General features: G+C 47.3%; 3 protein-coding genes across 4 annotated transcripts in view; 1 reads left to right on the top strand and 2 right to left on the bottom strand.

The window, feature by feature from the left end:
- Positions 1–1,322: 1,322 nt before the first annotated feature.
- On the bottom strand, positions 1,323–5,758 carry YIPF3 (Yip1 domain family member 3). Its single transcript, XM_006926511.3, has 9 exons — positions 5,494–5,758; positions 4,684–4,881; positions 4,384–4,490; positions 3,022–3,067; positions 2,793–2,885; positions 2,505–2,636; positions 2,204–2,317; positions 1,882–2,005; positions 1,323–1,783 (listed from the first exon to the last, which is right to left on the bottom strand). The coding sequence occupies exons 1-9, from the start codon at positions 5,572–5,574 to the stop codon at positions 1,635–1,637; spliced, it is 1,044 nt and encodes a 347-aa protein (XP_006926573.1). The 5' UTR covers positions 5,575–5,758; the 3' UTR covers positions 1,323–1,634.
- A 34-nt stretch (positions 5,759–5,792) lies between these two features.
- Positions 5,793–9,498, top strand: POLR1C (RNA polymerase I and III subunit C). Its single transcript, XM_006926510.3, has 9 exons — positions 5,793–5,953; positions 6,080–6,151; positions 7,383–7,490; positions 7,715–7,847; positions 8,106–8,225; positions 8,316–8,468; positions 8,628–8,777; positions 8,885–9,001; positions 9,140–9,498. Exons 1-9 carry the CDS (start codon positions 5,885–5,887, stop codon positions 9,256–9,258), a joined length of 1,041 nt encoding a protein of 346 aa, XP_006926572.1. The 5' UTR covers positions 5,793–5,884; the 3' UTR covers positions 9,259–9,498.
- A 557-nt stretch (positions 9,499–10,055) lies between these two features.
- The window catches only part of XPO5 (exportin 5), a 39,943-nt gene continuing 30,297 nt past the window's right edge, over positions 10,056–19,701 (bottom strand). For both annotated transcript variants that reach the window (XM_015600336.2, XM_006926509.3), the window contains 12 exons: positions 19,548–19,648; positions 17,754–17,850; positions 16,783–16,919; positions 15,978–16,075; positions 15,381–15,427; positions 14,836–14,933; positions 14,180–14,242; positions 13,081–13,163; positions 12,517–12,624; positions 12,244–12,381; positions 11,881–12,045; positions 10,056–11,704 (listed from right to left, as the gene is read on the bottom strand). In XM_015600336.2, the coding sequence (XP_015455822.1) occupies positions 11,567–11,704; positions 11,881–12,045; positions 12,244–12,381; positions 12,517–12,624; positions 13,081–13,163; positions 14,180–14,242; positions 14,836–14,933; positions 15,381–15,427; positions 15,978–16,075; positions 16,783–16,919; positions 17,754–17,850; positions 19,548–19,648 (1,273 nt within the window). In that variant the 3' untranslated portion in view covers positions 10,056–11,566. The remainder of the gene's footprint in view (positions 11,705–11,880; positions 12,046–12,243; positions 12,382–12,516; positions 12,625–13,080; positions 13,164–14,179; positions 14,243–14,835; positions 14,934–15,380; positions 15,428–15,977; positions 16,076–16,782; positions 16,920–17,753; positions 17,851–19,547; positions 19,649–19,701) is intronic.

The following is a 19,701-nucleotide window of genomic DNA, read 5'->3' as shown; positions in this document are numbered from 1 at the left end:
TCCTCTGGGTGTGGGGCCAAACAACGGGTAGAAAGTAGATAGCAGGGTTGGGTTGAGGCCATCAGGGGTTGGGAGCGTGGAATGGAGGCGCGTCACATGGAGATGGCGTTTGAGGCTATGACCACATTTTTTTGCCCATTCTCCTGTCGTTCCCGTCGGTGCCTTCACTTGGACCCCAGGCACACCTTCCGGTCCTGCTTCAGTCTCTAAGGCCCTTTAATACCGGCCTCGCCGCGCGCCCGCGATGGGAGGCACAGCGTGAGCGGGAATTCCAGCCCACGGACTGGACTTCCCTGCGGGCCCCTCGCCAAGATGGCGGCCCCAGGTGCCGGGCGGGGCAGAGCGGCCTTAACTACCAGGCACAGGGGGAACCCCAGAGTCCCTGGGGCAGGTGAGCCGCAGGTATATGCAAGATGCTGATGCCGCTTTCTCCAGGTGCGTAGGGCACTGCTGATGCCTTGAGGTCGCAGAACCGCTAAAACTGGGATAGCCAAGATAAACAAGGTGCCAGGATCAGCGACCTTAAGTGGTGGTAGGACCGTGGAAAGTGGGCTGGAGCTTTCGGGAAGGATACACTGTACAGTGTGGGCAGTGCTGTTGGGAGATTTGTCCACTGGTGATGGTGTGTGGGCCTCAGAATATACGGTCACCTCAGGCAAATGAAGGGCCTTTTTATTAGGAAGGAAAGATGCTGACCTAGATTTACGAGGGTGGTGATTTTTTAAAAATAAGTAGTGAAGAGAGGTCAGAAATTCTATTCCCTCTGTTAACCAGTGAAGCAGATTAAATGGGTGGTGGTGGTTTTTTTTTTTAAGAGTAACCAGCATCTCAAAGAGGAAGGACAGAGAAAACTGAAGAGAGAGCTTTGTCCCTCTGGCCCCAGTATAACCAAGGCGGAGGCATGTTTGGCTCAAATGTGAGCACCCACAGGAAAATTATCCCTACATTAATGACCCAATGCATAAGTGTCTTTTAATGACATGGAGTTGGGTCTCGAAGTTTCGTCTAATGGTCATTTCAACACTCATGTCCCAAGAGTGCAGCTGAGCCCAAACTCATGCTGGGTACACTGTTCCAACAGATTTACGGTTCTTGTGTTTGAGGCTTCCCCGCCGCTCCATGGGTCCCCTGTCCTCAGGGGCAGGTTCCTTATTTCAATTACTGCCTTCAGTGTAGTCTGGTCTGTCCCACCTACTTTCTACCTCTCCCACCTTACATCCTGAGGGTATAAGGGAACATGTAACATTACCACCATTGACAAAACAGAAAAATGTATAGGAAACAGGGTGGGGGGGGGACCACTGGAGCAGTAGCTGCAGTTCCAGACTTCAATCAATATTTTAATTACCAAGTCTATATTTAGCAAGACAATGTGGGAGAGAGAAAGAGAAAGGAAGGGGTAGGTGGTAAGAGGGCCTCAGAGGTGCTGACCCACTTTCTGCACCGGCTGCAGAGCCCTGCAGTCCTGGCCAGGAGTTCCTGGTCTTGTGCCCTTCAGAAGCCTCGACAGGCCTCAAAGGAGGGGTTTAAGCTGCAGACCCCATCAAAGAGACACATGTCATCAGTACTGTCCTTTAATCTTCCTTCACTCAGCAGCTGGGGAAAAAGGGGCCGGCCAAGGATTTCAGGTAGGGTCAGTGTGACTGCACTGTCACCACAACAGCCTTGACTGTGGCATTGAACACGATGGCTGGAAGCCTAGCAGCAGGGATTGCAGCAGGGATGTCTCTGGGGACCCTCTGCATGGGTGGGATGTTGGGGCCCTCTAGTGTGTCCAGGATCCCTGAAAGGAAGAGGATGGAAGGTGAGCGTGAGTTGGCTGGGCCCTACCCTAGGCAGCTGTTCTTCCCCTCCTCCATATCCAGACCTCCTGTCACTTACCCTCTACTACCTTGTGGTAAGCAAAATGCAGATAAAGCAGGAAGAGCATATGCAGGGCAGCCAGAGTGCCACAGAGGAGCAGCCGTTGTGTGGGGCCCACAGTCCGTGACACCAACACTGCCACCTAGAGCCACAAGAATACAGCTTAGACGGCCTGGCTCCAAAGTGAGTGGTGTGAAGATACTCCTTCCCGGAGCAGAACGATCTTTGGGATCTTCCCTCCCACTTGGAGCCTTTTGTGGGATTTGGCCCAAGCTCTGGGCTGCTTTCTCCAACTCTTCAGGAGCACAGCCCACCCCTGGAAATTTCCTGCCCAGCTTACCATGCGCAGGGTGGACAGCCCCCCTACCAGCAGCCAGAAGAGGTAGAAAAGGGCATGGAGGTGGATGTTATAGGTGATGAAAAGGACAATGCAATGCCCAAAGAGGCCATAGCCCTAGAAAAGAGGATGGTGGAAAGGGAAATCACTCAGGCTGGCTGGCCTCTGGACCATCATGAAGACCCTGAGAAATAAATAGTCCACTGACCTCACTCCAGGCCCTGGGGCCCCAGGACAAATGCAGACCAAGGCCTGGCTACTCTTTTAAGATCACCCTTGCCCACCACCATGCTAGACTCCTTACCAGCAGTGCCAGCATCTGGAGCATGGTGATCTGGGCGTTGCACAGGTAGGCGAGGAAGTAAATGAAGGATGAGACGCCCAGCCAGTAGCCGAAGCAGGTGCCAATGGCTGTTCCCATCAGGGTGCCCTCCCGCTGTGGGGTGAAGGCTCTACTTAGTCCTGGGAGGCCAATGGTCTCAGCTTCACCCAGGGCTGTCCTCAGGGATGCTTCTAACTCACTCCATCATCTTATCCTTGGGCAGGTTTCAACTCAGTTCAGCCACCCCCCAAAGTCTTCTGTTCTGCTTACGATAATGGTGTCAGAGGTCTTCATCCCGTGGAGGAGGATGGCGACCAGGGTGAAGACCAGCATGAGAGGTCCATAGAGCTCACCTGCGATTTTCTGTCAATACACCAACTCATTCAGCATGGAGGGTAGAATGGCTCTTCTGTTTATTCCTTCCCCAGCTTTGCCTGGTGGCCCCGCCCTCTGCCTTAGTGCCTCCCCCGGCTGTTCCAGTCATGCTACCCCTATTCACCTGGGGGAAGTTGACCATCTTGATAGGGATCATGGACTCCAGGAGCCTGGGAGAGGAGAGGAGAGGAGAGGAGAGATGAGAGCAGAGATGGCACTAGGCTATGAAGTTCTGGAGGGCCTGAATCTTATTTATCTCTCTAATTCCAGAGAACATACTAGATGGTAAAAGAAGAAGAGGGTAGTAAAGATAAAGAATGAGGAAATCACTTCCTTGCCCCTAAAAATGCTTCTAGGAAGGACAACCCTCTGATGCTGTGCTGACTGAAGCAGCAGCAATATGGGGAACTCAGGGAGCCCAGCTGGGTCTTGGGAGAGGGCTTGACAATTTACCTATTTGACCTGATCCCCTTTAAAAGGCAAACCTCAGCAGAGAATGCCCAGAATTCCGAACTGTGATGGTGAAGCCCTGGGAAAGGTTTAGAAGGAAAGGTGTTACTTGAGGGAACCAGTGTGCCTCCTGCCTCTTTCTGCTTACCATTACTCCAGGTACCACTGAGCATTTTCTTGAAATATATTTGAAGTGATATGAAAATTCCAGGTAGAAGGATAAAAGTATAAGTCACTTCCCCATTCTCCTCTTAAGTCGCTAACTCCTAGTAGTACTTTGGCTAGATTTTAGCCCCTCTGGGAAACCTGCCCTGTCCCACCTCCAGCCTACTGTGGGTCAAGTGTCCCTCCTGTGTGTCTCTTCATGGCAAATGAGTGCTGTACTGTAATTGCACTCAAGGGCAAGGCTCCCCTCTTTTTTCACCACTAAATCACAACTAGTGCAGTGCCTGGCACAGAGCAAAAGTTTAATAAGTACTTGCTGAGTATACTAAGTATTTGGTAAGCGTTGGTTAAATTAAACTATGAACAAAGTACCAAGCCAAGATTAAATCTAATTCTTGAAAACTCATTCGGCAACTATGTACTAATATTCTGGTTCACAGACTTTTCTAGTGCTGGGAATAAAAAGATAAACAGAGCCTACTTTTGAGAAAGTCTCTGGGGAGACAGACGCAAGAATAAGAAAGTACAGCACTGCTGAAGTGTTATCTGTTAGAGGAAAACACAGAGCTCTCTGAGAGTACCAGGAAAGGACGAACTGGGAGTGGGGTTGAGGAATGGGTAACAAGGTGACATTTGAGCAAGGTTTTAAGGGAAGATGAGTAGTTTACTAGATGGAGAAGAGGAAGAAGGAAATGTGTTAACACCATGTCCTGTTCCAGACTGGTAAGAGGAATGGTGTGGCTGGGGTACAGATGTGTTGATGAGGGATAGTGGTGTAATGAAGAGGGGAGTCTAAGGGCTTGGTATCTGGCTGTAGTTTGGATGAAGGACGAGGTATGAGGAGGGCATCTTGGGTCAGAAGGATCCTCACCTGCTTCGCACCTGGGCAGGCTCCACATCAAAGTAGGGTCTCAGGATGTCGATGTTGGCATACAAGCTGAAGGCTCTGGAGGCTTGTCTCTTCCCTGCCTGCCACATCTGAGGACAGGAAAATGGGTCGTGTGGGTGGGTATTGTGAGATTCTTGGCTTTAAGGCCTGTTGCTTATTTTCTGTTGGATTTCTACATAGTTCTAACTAGACAACCTGGGGTAACCTTCCCCAACGCCAACTCCAGAACCTGTGGCCTCCTAGGTATACTTTTCCACCTGCCAGGGACCCAGTATTGCTCACCTGATCAGCCACCTGCCGGCTCAGCTGTCCCTTAAAGCCCTTCATGCCCAGGAACTCCCCATCCTCTTCTTCAGCAGCAGCTGCATCAGCATCTACTTCTTCCTCACGAAGGCGCTGATGGAGCTCACCCATATCCTCAAAGCTGGAGCCTGAGGTATCGTCCATGTTCTCCATGTCAATCACAGCTGAGCCCCCACCCTGTGAAAACAATAGCTCCTAGTGTGCAAGACCTTTCTGCTCCATCAAGTCTTTTTCGGTCATCCCTGGGCTTGGGGCTTTGTTCTTCCACTGCTGGGGATATGGCTTGGAGTCACCAGAGATCATGCCACTCTCTTCCCTTCATTTGCTCTCAGAACTTTGATTATTTGGCTTTCTTTTCTAGCCTAGGAAACCTACTCCTTGTCTCCCATATATGTCTTTCTCCTACCTTCCCCATCAAAGCCTCAAAGGGTTGCAAAAGTGCCCACTTTCTTTGCCTTTCCCAACCCCAAAACAAAGCTGTACACACAGTATGGTTTTAGCCAGTGCATTACTCCCCAAACCTCTGCCATGCCAGACCCTGACCGACCACCTAGCTTGTCCCGGAAGCAAGAGCGGGTGGGCCCAGAGACCTGAGGGCCTCTGACTAGAGTACAAGTCCGGCCCTTTCACGTCAGCGCTGGTCCCACTGACTTTCGTGTGCACGAAGACCCAAAGGAGAGAAAAGTGCTGCAAATGGAGATTTCCAGGGCCCAAGGAAGAGTCCCCACGACACTTCAGTACGATTGCTGGCCCTGGGGCTGCTGGCAGCCGGAGCCCTGGGGCCATTACCTGGATGTTTTCTTCGAACCCTCCCCATTCCGGGCCAGCCCCGTTTCGAGATCCGCCGGCCGGCGCTGTCGTAGTTGCCATGTCCCTCGAGAGCTCCCGTCGCCGTAGCCCGAGCTAGTCCCGCGCGTGGTCGGGGACTAGGAGAGATGTGGGCTCGAGGGAAGGAGAGGTCCAGGGTCGAGAAAGAGAGGCGGGATGAGCCGGAACGCAAAAAGGGTAATCCCGGATGTTTGGCCAAAACTGACTTCCGGAAGCTGGGGACGTGGATGGAGAAGGGGTAGAGTCTCGCGATATTTAACCTTCCAGGCGGTGGTGCGTTGCCACGGAGACGGAGGAGGGCGACTAGAACGCACACGCCAGTTGCTATCCTAGTCACGTGGCGGAATCAAAGATGGCGGCGGCCCGGGCAGTGGAAGAAATGCGGAGCCGCGTGGTTCTAGGGGAATTCGGCGTTCGCAATGTAAGCCTTGTGGCCTTCAGCTCGGGAGGAGAAATGAGAGTGGAACAGGGATGAGTTGAGATCGGAGTGGGGACGGGCTTGACCTCGCTGCCCCTTCGCGGACAGACTCGGTTCTCTTTGCTCTAGGTTCATACCACTGATTTTCCCGGTAACTATTCAGGCTATGATGATGCCTGGGACCAGGACCGCTTCGAGAAGGTGGGTAGAGCCGGAGGTGTCCGAAAAGGGTGTGAGGATCGGACCCAGGCCGTGTGATCTGAGCAGCCTGTGGCTCAGAAGCTGTCCTTGGGGTTTTCTGTTCATAAGACGTTTACTGAGCAATGTGCTAGGCGCTCCGTGTACACGGCTTTTGCTGTTGTGCGAAATGATCCCAGTATAATGTGGTAAAGGCGGTTGATAGCAGTAAGGACAACCAGGAGTGATTTGGGGTGTGGGTGGTGTGTCCCATCTCGCAAAGGCACTTAATCTCGAACGGTAAACAGGGCAGAGGTTTGGAAGATTTCCTAAAGAGGATGACATCCAGATTGAGTCTTGAACCATGAGCAGAAGCTGAGAACAGCGAAGAGTGAGGAGGGACTAAGAACAGAAGCTAAACTAGAAAAGGCTTGTGTGAACGGTGCTGCCGGAATATCCAAGCAGTTCATTATTGCTAAAATGTAAAGTGGGTTGGCATGAGTGGTAGGCAAGATTGAAGTGCATTTTAGGCGCTGTAAGTGATAAAGCAAAGGGGAAATAGAAGGTAAGTTTGGTTATTGCTTTGATATGGGCCCCGGGGGCGGGGGGGGGCACTGTAAAATGACCCAGCTTGGGGAACTGCTTTGATGGATGATGGTGTCATTTATTGATGAGAAATGGATCTCAAGGATGATGATGCATTTAGTTTCCTGCAGCTGGAGCAGAATATATGTTTGAATTGAGAGCAGAAGTGAAATATAATTTGGGGAGTTGTCAGTACAGATAGCTGCTAAAACCATGAGTGTGGTTGAGGTCACCCTGGAGAGAAAAGTTGGAAAATAGTTTTCAGAAAATAAAAACTCGAGGAATAGTAATATTTATGCAGTAGGTGGAAGATGGAGAATTTAGAAAGATTCATCAGAGAAAGAAGAGAACTAGAAGATTGGTGTTCAGAAATCAAGGCAGTAGAGTGTGAAAAAGGATCATGTCAACAACGCCAGCTACAACAGGAGTCTAATAAGATGTCTTCTGGACTAAGCATTATGGAAGCATGTTTTTTGGTAGAATAGCCTCTGTGGATAGTCTGGATGGAAGCCATGTTGCAGAGGGTTTTAAATGAATGGAAGTTAAAAACAGACTTTTTAAGAAACTAATTAAGGATTTGGGGAGAAAAGGAAATCTGGGCAGAGGGCAGAGGTTTTTGGACGTATTGACTATACAGAGAGTAAGTTTAATATTTTTCCTGTCCCTTTAGAGTTTTCGTGTGGATGTGGTACACATGGATGAAAACTCATTGGAGTTTGACATGGTGGGAATTGATGCAGCCATTGCCAATGCTTTTCGACGCATTCTGTTAGCCGAGGTATTGGTGGGTATGGTGTTGGGTATTTAGTGAGGAAACCATGACATTACTTCACTTGTAGAATTGTCTCAGGGTTTATTTTTCCTGCAGTATTCCTGAGCATTCCTCTTGTTCATTCGTAAACTTTTCATCAAGCATTTTTTAAGGAAGAGGTGTCCTCTTATGTTAGGCAGGGAGTAGATAATAGGGTCTTTGTAGATGAGTGATTTTATTTTGTTGGGCAGGTGCCAACTATGGCTGTGGAAAAGGTCCTGGTGTACAACAACACATCCATTGTCCAGGATGAGATCCTTGCTCATCGCTTGGGGCTCATTCCCATTCATGCCGATCCCCGTCTTTTTGAATATCGGAACCAAGGTGAAAAATGAAATTTTGGGAAAAGGGGGGCAGCTCTTCTGCAGAGTAGATTCTGGAACCAGATTGCCTGTTCAAGTCCTGGATTAACTACTGTATGACCTTGGGCAAGTTTCTGAACTTTGGGTACATCATTGTTCTTATCTGTAGAACACTTGCCCTTGTCAGGATTAAATGAGAAATGTAGTGCATTCAGCATGGTGCCTGGCACTCAAATGTCCAGTAGTCCTTTAAGAGCTGTCACCTCCTCCCTTTGTGCAGGAGATGAAGAAGGCACAGAAATAGACACATTGCAGTTTCGGCTGCAAGTCAGGTGCACTCGGAACCCCCACGCTGCTAAAGATTCCTCTGACCCCAATGAACTCTATGTGAACCACAAAGGTGAGTATTGGTAGGCTGAGAAAGACGGCCCACCTGTTGGTGGGTGCTAGTTTTAGGGACTGAGGTCTTCTGATGTGTTTATTTCTCTAGTGTACACCAGGCACATGACATGGGTCCCCCTGGGGAATCAGGCTGACCTCTTCCCAGAAGGTACTATCCGACCGGTACATGATGATATTCTCATTGCTCAGCTGAGGCCTGGTCAGGAGATTGACCTACTCATGCACTGCGTCAAGGGCATTGGTAAGAGCTTTGTGGGCTGCCCTGGGCAGGAAGGTAGTTCGAATACAGTGGGGTGAGGTGTGACTAAGGGACTTAGGTAAGATGTCACTGACAGGCAGAAAGCCAATGGGCCTTTGGGAATGTGAAGAGTTTTCCCACAGGTTCTTGATTTCCCTCTAGGCAAAGATCATGCCAAATTTTCACCTGTGGCAACAGCCAGTTATAGGCTTCTGCCAGACATCACTCTGCTTGAGCCTGTGGAAGGAGAGGCAGCTGAGGAGCTGAGCCGGTGCTTCTCACCTGGTGTTATTGAGGTGCATGAAGTCCAAGGTATGGTATTTGGGGTGCTGTTCTGGTCAGGACCTAAAATATATTTTCTTTGAAGGTGGCAGAGAAGTAAAAACTCTGGGTTCATGTATACAGTTTGTTTTCATTAGGTAAAAAAGTGGCCAGAGTTGCCAATCCCCGGCTAGATACCTTCAGCAGAGAAGTCTTCCGGAATGAGAAGCTAAAGAAGGTTGTACGGCTTGCTCGGGTTCGGGACCATTATATCTGTGAGTATCAAATTGAGGAGTGGGGAGCAGCTCTTTGGTGCTAGTTTCCTTGCAGAGCCCAGATGTGGAATCTAGCAATAACTTGTACAGGAGCTTTTGCAAGCCCTAACTGGGCTAAAACGTCTCTTTGGTTTCCAGTTTCTGTCGAGTCAACAGGGGTGTTGCCACCAGATGTGCTGGTGAGTGAAGCCATCAAGGTACTGATGGGGAAGTGTCAGCGATTCTTGGATGAACTAGATGCAGTTCAGATGGACTGAGGCTTGCAACCGGACTTATTGGCATGGCTGAGCTTGGATGCTCCTGAGGCAAGCTGAAGATTTTGGGTTCAGACCTGCCGCCACAGGACTGTTGTAGAAAACCTGTGTGACGAGGTGTCTTGAGTTTTCTGGGACAATTCCAGCTTTTACAGTCAATATATTTTGTTAAATGTGTCATAAAATTGGACTTTAATGTCTTTATAAGGCCTTAATATAAATACATTCACATCCAAACAAAAATTGTTTTGTTGGAGACCACCTCTTCAGTTTTGATCCATAAATATGGGGCCTCAACTTGGAAAAGGTTTGGTATTATTTAGCAGTTAGGAACACTGGGCTCAGATGTCATTGCAGGTCAGTGCCAAGTTCTTCTGAAGCTTCATGAAAAAATGCCAAATTGAGGTGTTTTCTGGGGGCAATCAGATTGTACAAAATTACTGTGCACCATTTAACCTATCTCTTGGATAATGGAGAAAGTTGCTGATAGAAAATAGGATGATCCTTAACAGTCAAGTCACATTGTTATCAAGAGCCACACGAGGAAGAACAGCAATTCCCTTTGGGCAGTCCCTGAGTCAGGTCCAGTGGTTTCCAGTGATGACACCAGAGTGGTTTGGGCTATCTGGTCTCGGTGTGTAAGGAACAGAAATCTTTGTCTAGCTGGCATACTATTTCAGAAAGCTTAACAGAGCAGGTCCGTCAGACACAGTTCTTCCTGTCTTGTCCCCTTTGCAAGATGCTCATGAGGAATGGTGACCCTGGAGTATATCACTAATTTGAAAAAGACAGATGAACTCTTTCTGTATGAAACTGAGATTTTTACTGACATGCAGATGTGCTTTAGAGTTAATGTTTCTACAAAAAGGTTCTATAAACAATAGAAAACTTCTAACATGAAGTCACAAGATGTTAAAAATAGTACAACACAATAAATACAGCTATGCCCTCCACAGCCCCAACCAGAGAGAGGAGTAGGCAGCTAGTAAGTTTGGAGGGAAACATGCTTTGAGATGGCCTTCACAGTTGACAAGAAGCCCAAAGCACCACCCTGGGTGCTACAGAAAGTTATGCCCGACTCAAAGTTCTGTTCCCCCAGGTTTGCGTCTTCCCAAGCCTCCCCTGTCTGGGGGCCAACACCAGCTAAAAGCTATAGCTTCAGTCCACACTGCTCCACCCAGTCCTCAGTGAACTGGATTGATGACAGGCCTCTTTGTGCAAAACACATGGACACTATATGGTTTCTGTATGGATTAAGCCTATCTATTGCCAGCAATGACCTCAGGGTTATAGGACCATCTAGTGACCTCGAGAACAGACTGGAGACTCACAATACGGGTTGTGATGGGAAGGCATATTTTCTTTCTTTTGGAAATGGCCCATGAGAGAAGTGACCAGGGATCTGAAAGACCATGAGATTTTTGAAGGCACCTGGACTCAGCTAGTCCTAGGAGAGACCAGTGGCTTTGCTAGCTGTTTCTCAGATGTAGCCTAGTTGGTCTGGATTATCCTTTGATGCCAATGGCATCATGTGACACTGGATAGGGTACTGTGGCTCTTGTGCCTGAGTGGACCCTGGGGTTGGGGAAACCACACTGAAGGGTTATTCATAGAAGGGCAAGATGTGTGAGCTCTAAGGGACATGTTAGCACTATAGATGCTGGCCCAGCCCTGGTCCCTGAAGGTACAACACTTGATACCGCGTCCAGGTCTTAGCAGTAGCCTGTACCATGGATCTCATCAGCTGACCAGCTTCTTGCTTAAAACAGAGGGACCTGGCCAAATTTAGTTCGGCACTCAGCACCTGACACAGACATGCCCCTGGGAGATGGGGAGGGCTCCTTGCCAGCCCAGCAGCATAGGGGCTCAGTCGGACTTGCAGTGGTCTAGGAGAAACTCTCTGGCACAAGTAGTTCAGGTCTGAGCCCTTGCCAAAAGCCTGGCTAGTTGCAGTGTTGGGTATAGCACCCCTAGTTACCACTCTGCACAGGTATATGGCTACATAGAGGCAGGAGGGCTTGAGGAGAAGGGCTGCTCTGCTCTAGCTTTTCTCTTGGAAAAGCCAAAACTCCAAGTAGAATGGGAGATACCTGGGAGATCTAGACAGCATGGTAAAAGCCCTAACTCCCTTTCTTGATACTTTAGTATAATTCTGGCCCTGCACAGGGCCCACTCTCTCCAGCTCCAGACCTGGATTTCTCCAGGCTGACAATGGTGGTAAGTGAGGTGGCAGTGGAGAGAGACCTAGAGATTAGCTACAAAGGGGAAGAAGAGATGACAAAGGCCAAGGAAGGATGCCTAAAAGCTTGATTCAGGGTTCAAAGATGGTGGCCAGGCCGCCCTCCTCATTGTCCAGCACCTCCGTCTCCAAAATTGGCTTTGTTTTTTTGAAAAGTGAGGGAAGGTTCTTAATGTGAACTTCTTTTCGGAACTGCTCTCCCAAGGGTTTCTGTGGAAAACAAAGGAGAAAGAACTAATGCTGGAACCTGAGTAGTGGGTGGTTTTAAAAATCATCTCACCATAATGGCCAGTGACTACATATGGTTTAGTTTGCCTGAACATGAACACATGATCTAAGAAGACCACAGGGGTGGTTAGGAGCACAAAGGAAGATACATGACCTACCCCAATGCAACCAGCAATAAGACGTTTGAATTGGTCCTTCCGGCGCTTGTCAGCAACTTTCTGCAGAGAGGGGTTCAAAAGCTTGCAGTCAAACTGGTCCAGGGAGTCCTTCTGTATTTCAGGGATCTGTTCCATAACAGCTCTTATCTCCAGGTACCTGGGACGCTGAGAGGTGAGGGTAAACCCACTCAATGGGGTGTAGGTTTGGGCCCTGCTACTTTTCCTATTCCCCACTACACTCACTCCCTGGGCAGCATTAGCAACTTGGCTGCTGCCTATATTTAAGATAAGGCCCAACTGAATGGGAGCCAGCTGTGAAAGATGAAGCCACAGCCAGCCTGCCCCCACGCTTTCTCTACTCACCAGTGCCTCGTATATCTGGAAGGCCAGGTGGACCAGGGAAGCCATGCAGCCATCATGCTGTCCATGTGTCTGTAAGCCCTTCAGCACGCTGGTAAAAAGCCATGTCACAGCATCGGCGAGCAGTGTCCCTGATAGCACCTGGGGAGACAGCTATGCTCAGGACCAAAGTGGGACTCTGAGCGCCCCAGCACCCCAATTCTTCCAACCGATTCAGTCAATCCTCATGACCCAAACCTTTCAGAAGGGGCGAGGAGAAGGGGTGAGAAACCATACTTGTTTGAGGAGGGGCCAGCAGAGCTGTGTGGTCGTCCTCTGGCAGGACAGAGTATCCTTCCAGGCCAGGGAATTGAAGGCTGTAATTAATAGTGCTGTACAAACATCCTAAAGGAAAAGGATGAAGGATTACAGTGGGAAAGTAAGCACAACTTTCTGAGTATTATGTATTAGGAACCAGAGTTTTAATAGTAGGTAAACAGGAAAATGATAAGAAAGAAATGAGTTTATTTCCTCTGTATATCAGGCAGTCAAAAAGAAGAAAAAAAACAATACAGAAGAAGAAATCTATGTGTAGGGAGGAGACAGAGCTCAGGCCTGGGGGGTGCTGAACATGAGGGACTGGCCATCAATGTTCCTTTGAGATATTCTGAGCCTTTGCCCATGCCAACAGGGGAGACACCATGGCCTTGTGCTTATCCCACTGTTTTCTGGGACTCTAGGAACCAGGAACTTAACTCAAAGGAATATTACCCCAAAAACTTTTTGATGGCATCATAGAATGAGAAAGGTAGAAGCGCCACAGACAGGAAAGGAGAAACAGTACCTGCACCCTCCACCTACCTCATGCTTCATTAGGCATTTGCCCAGGTCTGTAAGCTCCGCCATGGCTGAGGGGGTTACCTCTGTGGCCATCATCTCTTCATCTGTAAGCAGAGAGCAGAATGTTAAGCTCCATCATCCATTCAGAACAGAGACTATCCTGTCCTGACAGAAGCCCACAGAGTAAAGTTAAGCTGAATATGCTCAGTTAACCAGTGGTTGAGTAGCACTGGGACAGCCCTCCATCCTCATGAAGGGAGGTAGAGGCCTCTGCCCATGGCAGATCTAGAGATGCATCTAGCTGTACATTTCAGAAACAGTGGGAAATGAGGTTTTCTGGAGTTCTTTTAAAAACTGCAAATGGTGAGGATCTTTTGTCTTTAAACATATTTGAGGACTCACTGTAGTAAACACTGATTTAGTTACTGGGAGTATCACACAAGAATAGGACAAAGTCCATTCCCTGATGGGAGCTGACATTCTAGTGAGGGAAACGAGTAATAAATGAATACTAAAGAAAACAATGTCAAATAGTGATAAGTCCTCTGAAGAAAAATAGAACAGAGGAGAATATAGAGTGGTTGGGTTGCTATTTTTGTAAGTTGGTCATGGAAGACCTCTTGGAGGTGACATTTGAGCAGAGACCTGAATGAAGAAAGGGAAGAGAGATAGAGTTAGGAGGAAAATCATTCTAGATCAAGGGTCCCCAATGCCTGGGCCACGCAGTCTGGTAGGAACTGGGCCGCAGAGCAGGTGAACGGCAGGCCAGTTAGCAAAGCTTCATCTGTATTTGCAGCTGCTCCCCAGCGCTAGCATCACCGCCTCAACTCCACCTTAGATCATCAGGCAGTAGATTCTCATAGGAGCACGCATCCCTCGTGCCAAAAAGATTGGGGGCCACTGTTCTAGATAGAGGAAACAGCCAGGGCAAAGGTTCTCGGGTGAGAGTATGCTGGGGGAATACAGGAAGAGGGCCAGCATAGGTGAAAGCTAGATGTACAACGTGCTTTCTACATCAGACTGCTAGGGAATCAGTTTCTATAGGAACTGACCTGGCAGAAGGCCAATATTTAGGAGCCTAAGGGCAGACCTCTGAGGACCATGCAACAGGCTAACTTACCATCTCCATCTGTAGGGGGAGCAGTACTGTGGTCAGCACCTTTCTTTGAAACACAGCACACCGCTAAAGCAAGAAAGCAGGGTTACTGGGCTTACTACCACCAGACAACAGCCGCCTCAGGCCAAGAGATCCCAAACTGTCTCTGGGCAGGTGACTAAGGGGGAAGGTCCAGGTACAACATCAGCTTCACCAACAGAAACAGAGGCATTTGACCAGACTGTTCTGGTCCCCCTTCAAGTTCAAGTAACTATAGGGAAATTATAGAATTCTCTGAGACCGAATGGCCAGGAAAGGATACCTGATAAATCCTTGGGTCTACTCTATCTCAAACAAACGAAATGACCAAAAAAATAAAAAGGAAATTAACCACCTTAATGTCCAAGAATTCATTTTTTTCCCCCTATTTTGACAAAGCTAGGATTAATCCTACCATTAATCCAAATTCCTCCTGCTATTTAAGACCATTTCCTTATATTTTGGCCTTAGTCCGAACAAATATAATTCAGTTCGCAATTCATAAAATGTCCATAGGCTGATTTAAGGACTACCTAGTTTCTAGCTAGTTAATTATGTCTTACCAGTCTGTCAGTATTGCTGCAAACATACTTTAATGGGGCTGAGTGAGGGACTACCCCTGGTTCCCACATGCCACTTACTGATTAAGTCCATGACTTCTCGGGTTAACATCCTCACCAGTTGTTCCTCTAGCATCTCTTGAGACTCTGGGTTTTCATCTGCAGTCTCATCTTCTCCACTGTAGGAAACCAGGGGGCCAGGTTCCATGGGAGTGCAAAAGGAAGGATAAGGAAAGCAGTGACCCTAACCAGACACTCTGTGCCTACTTCCTTCTCCTGGCTTTCTGCTGGTCTATGCTGCATGTAAATGTTGGGAATGGAAAACAATGATCCACTGAGGGACATGACGACTTGTGTCTAACTGGTAGAGGGTACTAGATCAAAATCCTAAGTGGAAAAGAAGTCTTAGCATTCTAAGGTAGCTGCAGGTACACCCCCTGAAGGCTTGATCTGAGACTGCCTAATGGTCACAGACAAGCCACCTATTATTCACCTAGGCTAAGAAGTACTATAACCCACTCTGTTCTAGCCCTGGGATGGCAGAATCCCCCACTTCACACTCCTGAACTTCTCCCACCCCCAACTTGGCTCTAGCTCATCTACCAAGGAGAAGAGATGTTCCTTACCACAAAAGGCTCCTCTGGTTGATAACTTGCCATTTTTGGGAAAGCCTCTGAGAAAACAAAAGGAAGTAAATGCTGAGTTGAGGAGAAGGCTGGAACAGATAATATTTAAGGTCTACCTCAAGATTAGAATTAACTAAGGATGACTGCAGATATCAATGACAGCCTTGGGAGACCCACAAGGTTAAAAAACTACATATCGTTTCTGTAACCTCTCCCACGACCATGACAAGGGGCAGCAGATCACAAACTTCTTTGCTTGGAAAGGATCAACAATTTTAGAATTCCTGGGTCACTCTGGACCCCTAGCTTAATTCCAGAGTCAGGGAAACAGACCCAGGGGAAGTGTTCCTCTGATTACCTCTTCTCAGTTAATAGGAGGTTAGGAGCATAAGCTGACTCTGCAGGTGCTTCATGGACAATTAAACCAGTTTAGTTCTTGGGAGCTGCTCAATCCACTGCAGCAGGTGTGGGGTGGCTACACAGCCATCCTGGTAGGGCTAGGAGACAACACTTTCAGGAGCTTCTGACTTGCAAGACTCAGAGAGGCCACCCACCCTAAGAGTCCTCTTTGCTACCCTTTCCTGTCCAATCTCTTACCATGTGGAGGTAGGTAAAAAGAGGTCCAAGGATGGGAGACACCAGGGCTTCGTAGTGCTCCGGGGGACAGAAGAGCACCAGAGGCTTCACAAAGACCCATGCCGCGGCAGGTTAAGAAATTTTAGCATGAGTGCGCACCTTTCTCATTCTAAAGCACCCCTTGCCTGCCAGGCAGCAGATTGAGCCCTTACGCAGAGTCAACCCCCAGAAAACTTGCAGATGCCAAGAACATCCTGTGTTAATAGGCAAAAATCTTCAAGCTCTTTTCTGAAAATCCTAAGCTGCATGAATACTCATTTCCATTATATTTTTAGTTTAACTGTCCTTTCTACCAGGTTGTACATTATGGGCACCAGGTTACCTCAAAGTAGGGAGAAAAAAAATAGGAGGAACATTCTTGGAATAAACTCTTCGTCGCCATTCTCCTTATAACTTAGGGAAGAAAGATATGAAAACATTTAAAAAAATCTGTAAATGAAGTATGAGGGTGCTTCTTCAAAGAGGAAGCATCTGACAAAATATACAAAAGGGATAATAGTGCCATCATTCATATTTCCAAAAAGTGGGATGGTAAAGATTTACCCCTAAGGAGAAAGAGCTTTCAAGGCCCCCTGGACTGCCTTCCTGTTTTTCCTGCTATTTACTTCAATCATCTTATCATTTTAATGTGGTTATTATACACTTAGATAAATGATTCCATCTGTTCCACGCAGCTCAGCTCTGCCTCCTCAGGTGCCTGTGAACTAACTGTTCTTTCTTCAATCTTCTGGCCCTTGGGGTTACCTAGGGACTTCTGAAAGGATATGAAGCATGGGTCTGAGTCGGTAGTCAGGAATATTGTTCAAGTTGACAAAGGCTGAGCTGAGGAGCTGGGTAGCCAGGTGCTCCACAGTATAGAAGTCCTGCTGCATGGAAGGGCCCGCCTTCCCTAGGATATGGAAACTGCAAGGGGAAATCATAGGCAAATGATAAATCCAACATCTCTTATGGCCAGCCCTGACTGCCCCAGGAAGTCTCAGTGCCATGGAGCTTTGGCACAGAGACTTCTAGTCTACCATAAGTCTTCTCAGCTAGAAAAGCAATTGTATTTACTCCTTAAGAGAATTTTAGTTTAATCAATATACTTTAAAGATGTGGACTTAATCTTTTATCAAAAGTAAAAATAACAGCCCTCCGCCTCCCACTTTTAAGGAAACTTTTTGAAAGCATTCAACATCTTTTTAAAGGTAGTTGTTAGTACTCAAGAGCAACAGTAACCTTCATTACTTCATAAGTAATATGGATTTAAAGTGAAGAATCTCATTAGCTTGACCAATTAGAGCTCTAGGTTAGCAAGGCCAATACCCTGGGTGTGGCAGTGTATAGGAGGGCCACTTACTTCCCCATCCCACAACCAGGACCCAAAGACTAAATCTAAATCTGGTCAGTCACCTCCCAGTGTCCCATGAAAAGTAGGCTAGGAGTAGTGAGTGGGTCTGAGAAAATGCATCCCCACCACTATTCTACTTTGGTCTCATTTTACGCACCAGAAATAGACAAGTTGGACATAAAATATCAAGTCATGGCTAGGACTGAGCCACATATGACAATCATAAACAAGCAAATGTAAGAAAACAAAACAGCCCGTTCATTTCGACTTGACCTAGATTCATTAGTTCTCTGTCAAACTCTTGCCTCATCTGAGACTTGATTCTAGATCTAAAGTTCAACTCATAGCCATTCCTGTACAATACATGTCTAGGGAGAGAGTATGGAGAGGCAGCATTGGTTCCTTACCAGTTTTCATAGAGGGTGGAGAAGAAACGCTGCATTCTTTCCAAGACCGTTTTGTAAACAGGAGAGTCATTCAGTTCCAAAAGAGGCTGAGGTAATCCTACAAAGACAGGTCATATACATGGTGCTCTGCTGCCAGGAGTCTCAACTTGCCAACACCATACAGCAAGCAGATGTGGTCTGGGGTCGGGGGTTGAGGAGTGCTATCAATGCAAAGCAGCTGGTCTAGTCTTCTACCAGCTGGAGGTGCTAAGAGCTTCCCTAAAGGTGATTGCTACACTGTCTTTGAAGGAAAAGATGAAAGCTATTTAAGTACCCAGGACTTCACACTATACCTGGGTACTCCAACTTTTGCCTGGATTTTTCCAGATGGGACTTGTACCAAAACACACAATGACAGCTCAAAATAATCTGTCCATAAAACACTGGGGATGTTCTCCCTCTTTTTGTGGAACCTCTTTTTCAAGCAAAATGTTATGCAAAGCTCAAGATGTATAACACATCAAAATAAAACCCATTTACCTCAATATAATAATTGCCTTAAAAGATCTATACTTCTAATCATAGGCCATTTTATATTTAAAATCTTGCTTATGGTTGGAAGCTGTCAGAACTGTTTGTCCGTTCCAGTATGCTTTGGTTAGCCATATATAGTTCCTGGCTTGCTTTGAATAACTTTGAATTTGGGGGGTGGGGAATGGGTGGTAAAGCAACACCTACTTTTTATATTAATGGCAAAACATTTTTCTTTTTTAACTGGTGTCTGCAACATGGACCTTAAATGTATTGGTGCCAAAGGAAATGGCTCAGGACCATGTAGGTCAAGACAGACATGAGCTCTGGAAAGGCAAACTAACACCCTTCCTTTTAATAACGTGCTCACTGGATTGCTTAATCATAGCCAGGCCCAGGCAGAGCTAATGGCTGGGAACAAAGAGATACTGTGGGGGCAGTGGTGGTGAGCCAGCATGAAGCTTCATAGATGGGCACAAGATTTAGACAACTCTGGGTGTCTCTAGCTCTAACTTCTAACCACGGCCTTCTCTCTGTGTTCTAGCAACACAGGTCACCCCTCTGTATTCCCTGGACACACCAAGTTCTTTCCTGCATGCCTTAGCATCTTGTACCTGCCAGTCTGTTTACCCAGAATGTTCAGCATTTCCTCTTGCCCCCAACCTGGTTAGTTCTTACTCATCCTTCAAGTCTCCACTGGGGGCAATCTTCTGACTCCTCTCCAAGACTGGGTTAGGTCTCCCAATAAACACACTCACAGCCACTTTCCTTCACAGCACATAGCACAATTATGACTGCAGTTATTCGCTAATGGGAAAAATGAGTTAAAGCAACATTCTAATCCAGGAAACATGGCTTAGAAACTATTCCTTTAAAAGTTTTGACAATATATATAATATTTTACTGATAAAAGCTATTTAAGCTTGTTTCAATACTTTAGTTTTCATACACAAGAGACAGGAAAGTATGCTAATATCCTTCAGGTCAAAAAAACCATGGTTTATTAATAACACACAGCACTACCTGGAGGGGTTAAACCTGGGTGGGAAAGGTGGCAGGGGGTGGGAAGCTGCCTCAGAAGACCTCCTTTGTATGCTAAGATAATGAAGTAAATGCACTTATTCCTAGAGTGCCTATAGTAACTCCATACATGCATTTCTGAACAAATAGGTGGTCAAGGTAGTGCCACGTGATGAGGAAGGAGACACAAGGCACACTGAGGCTGCTTGAGGAGTCCATTAGAGATAAGGCGAACTTCGAGGGAAAAAAGGCTAGATTTCTTACCTAAAATAGCAGATTTTTCCGCTTCAAGCATATCCAGAGCCTTTGTGAAAGGCTCTACCATTTTGGCTAGCATTTCTGGTGCATATAAAGTATTGTGAGTTCTAAAAGAAAAAAAGGATGCTATGTGAACTTTTCCTAGTCTGTGCAGAAGGAA

This window comes from Pteropus alecto, unplaced genomic scaffold (assembly GCF_000325575.1).
Source record: "Pteropus alecto unplaced genomic scaffold, ASM32557v1 scaffold7, whole genome shotgun sequence".
NCBI classification, from domain to species: domain Eukaryota; kingdom Metazoa; phylum Chordata; class Mammalia; order Chiroptera; family Pteropodidae; genus Pteropus; species Pteropus alecto.
Note: the sequence above shows the minus strand (reverse complement) of the source record. Positions and strands in the feature narration are given on the sequence as shown.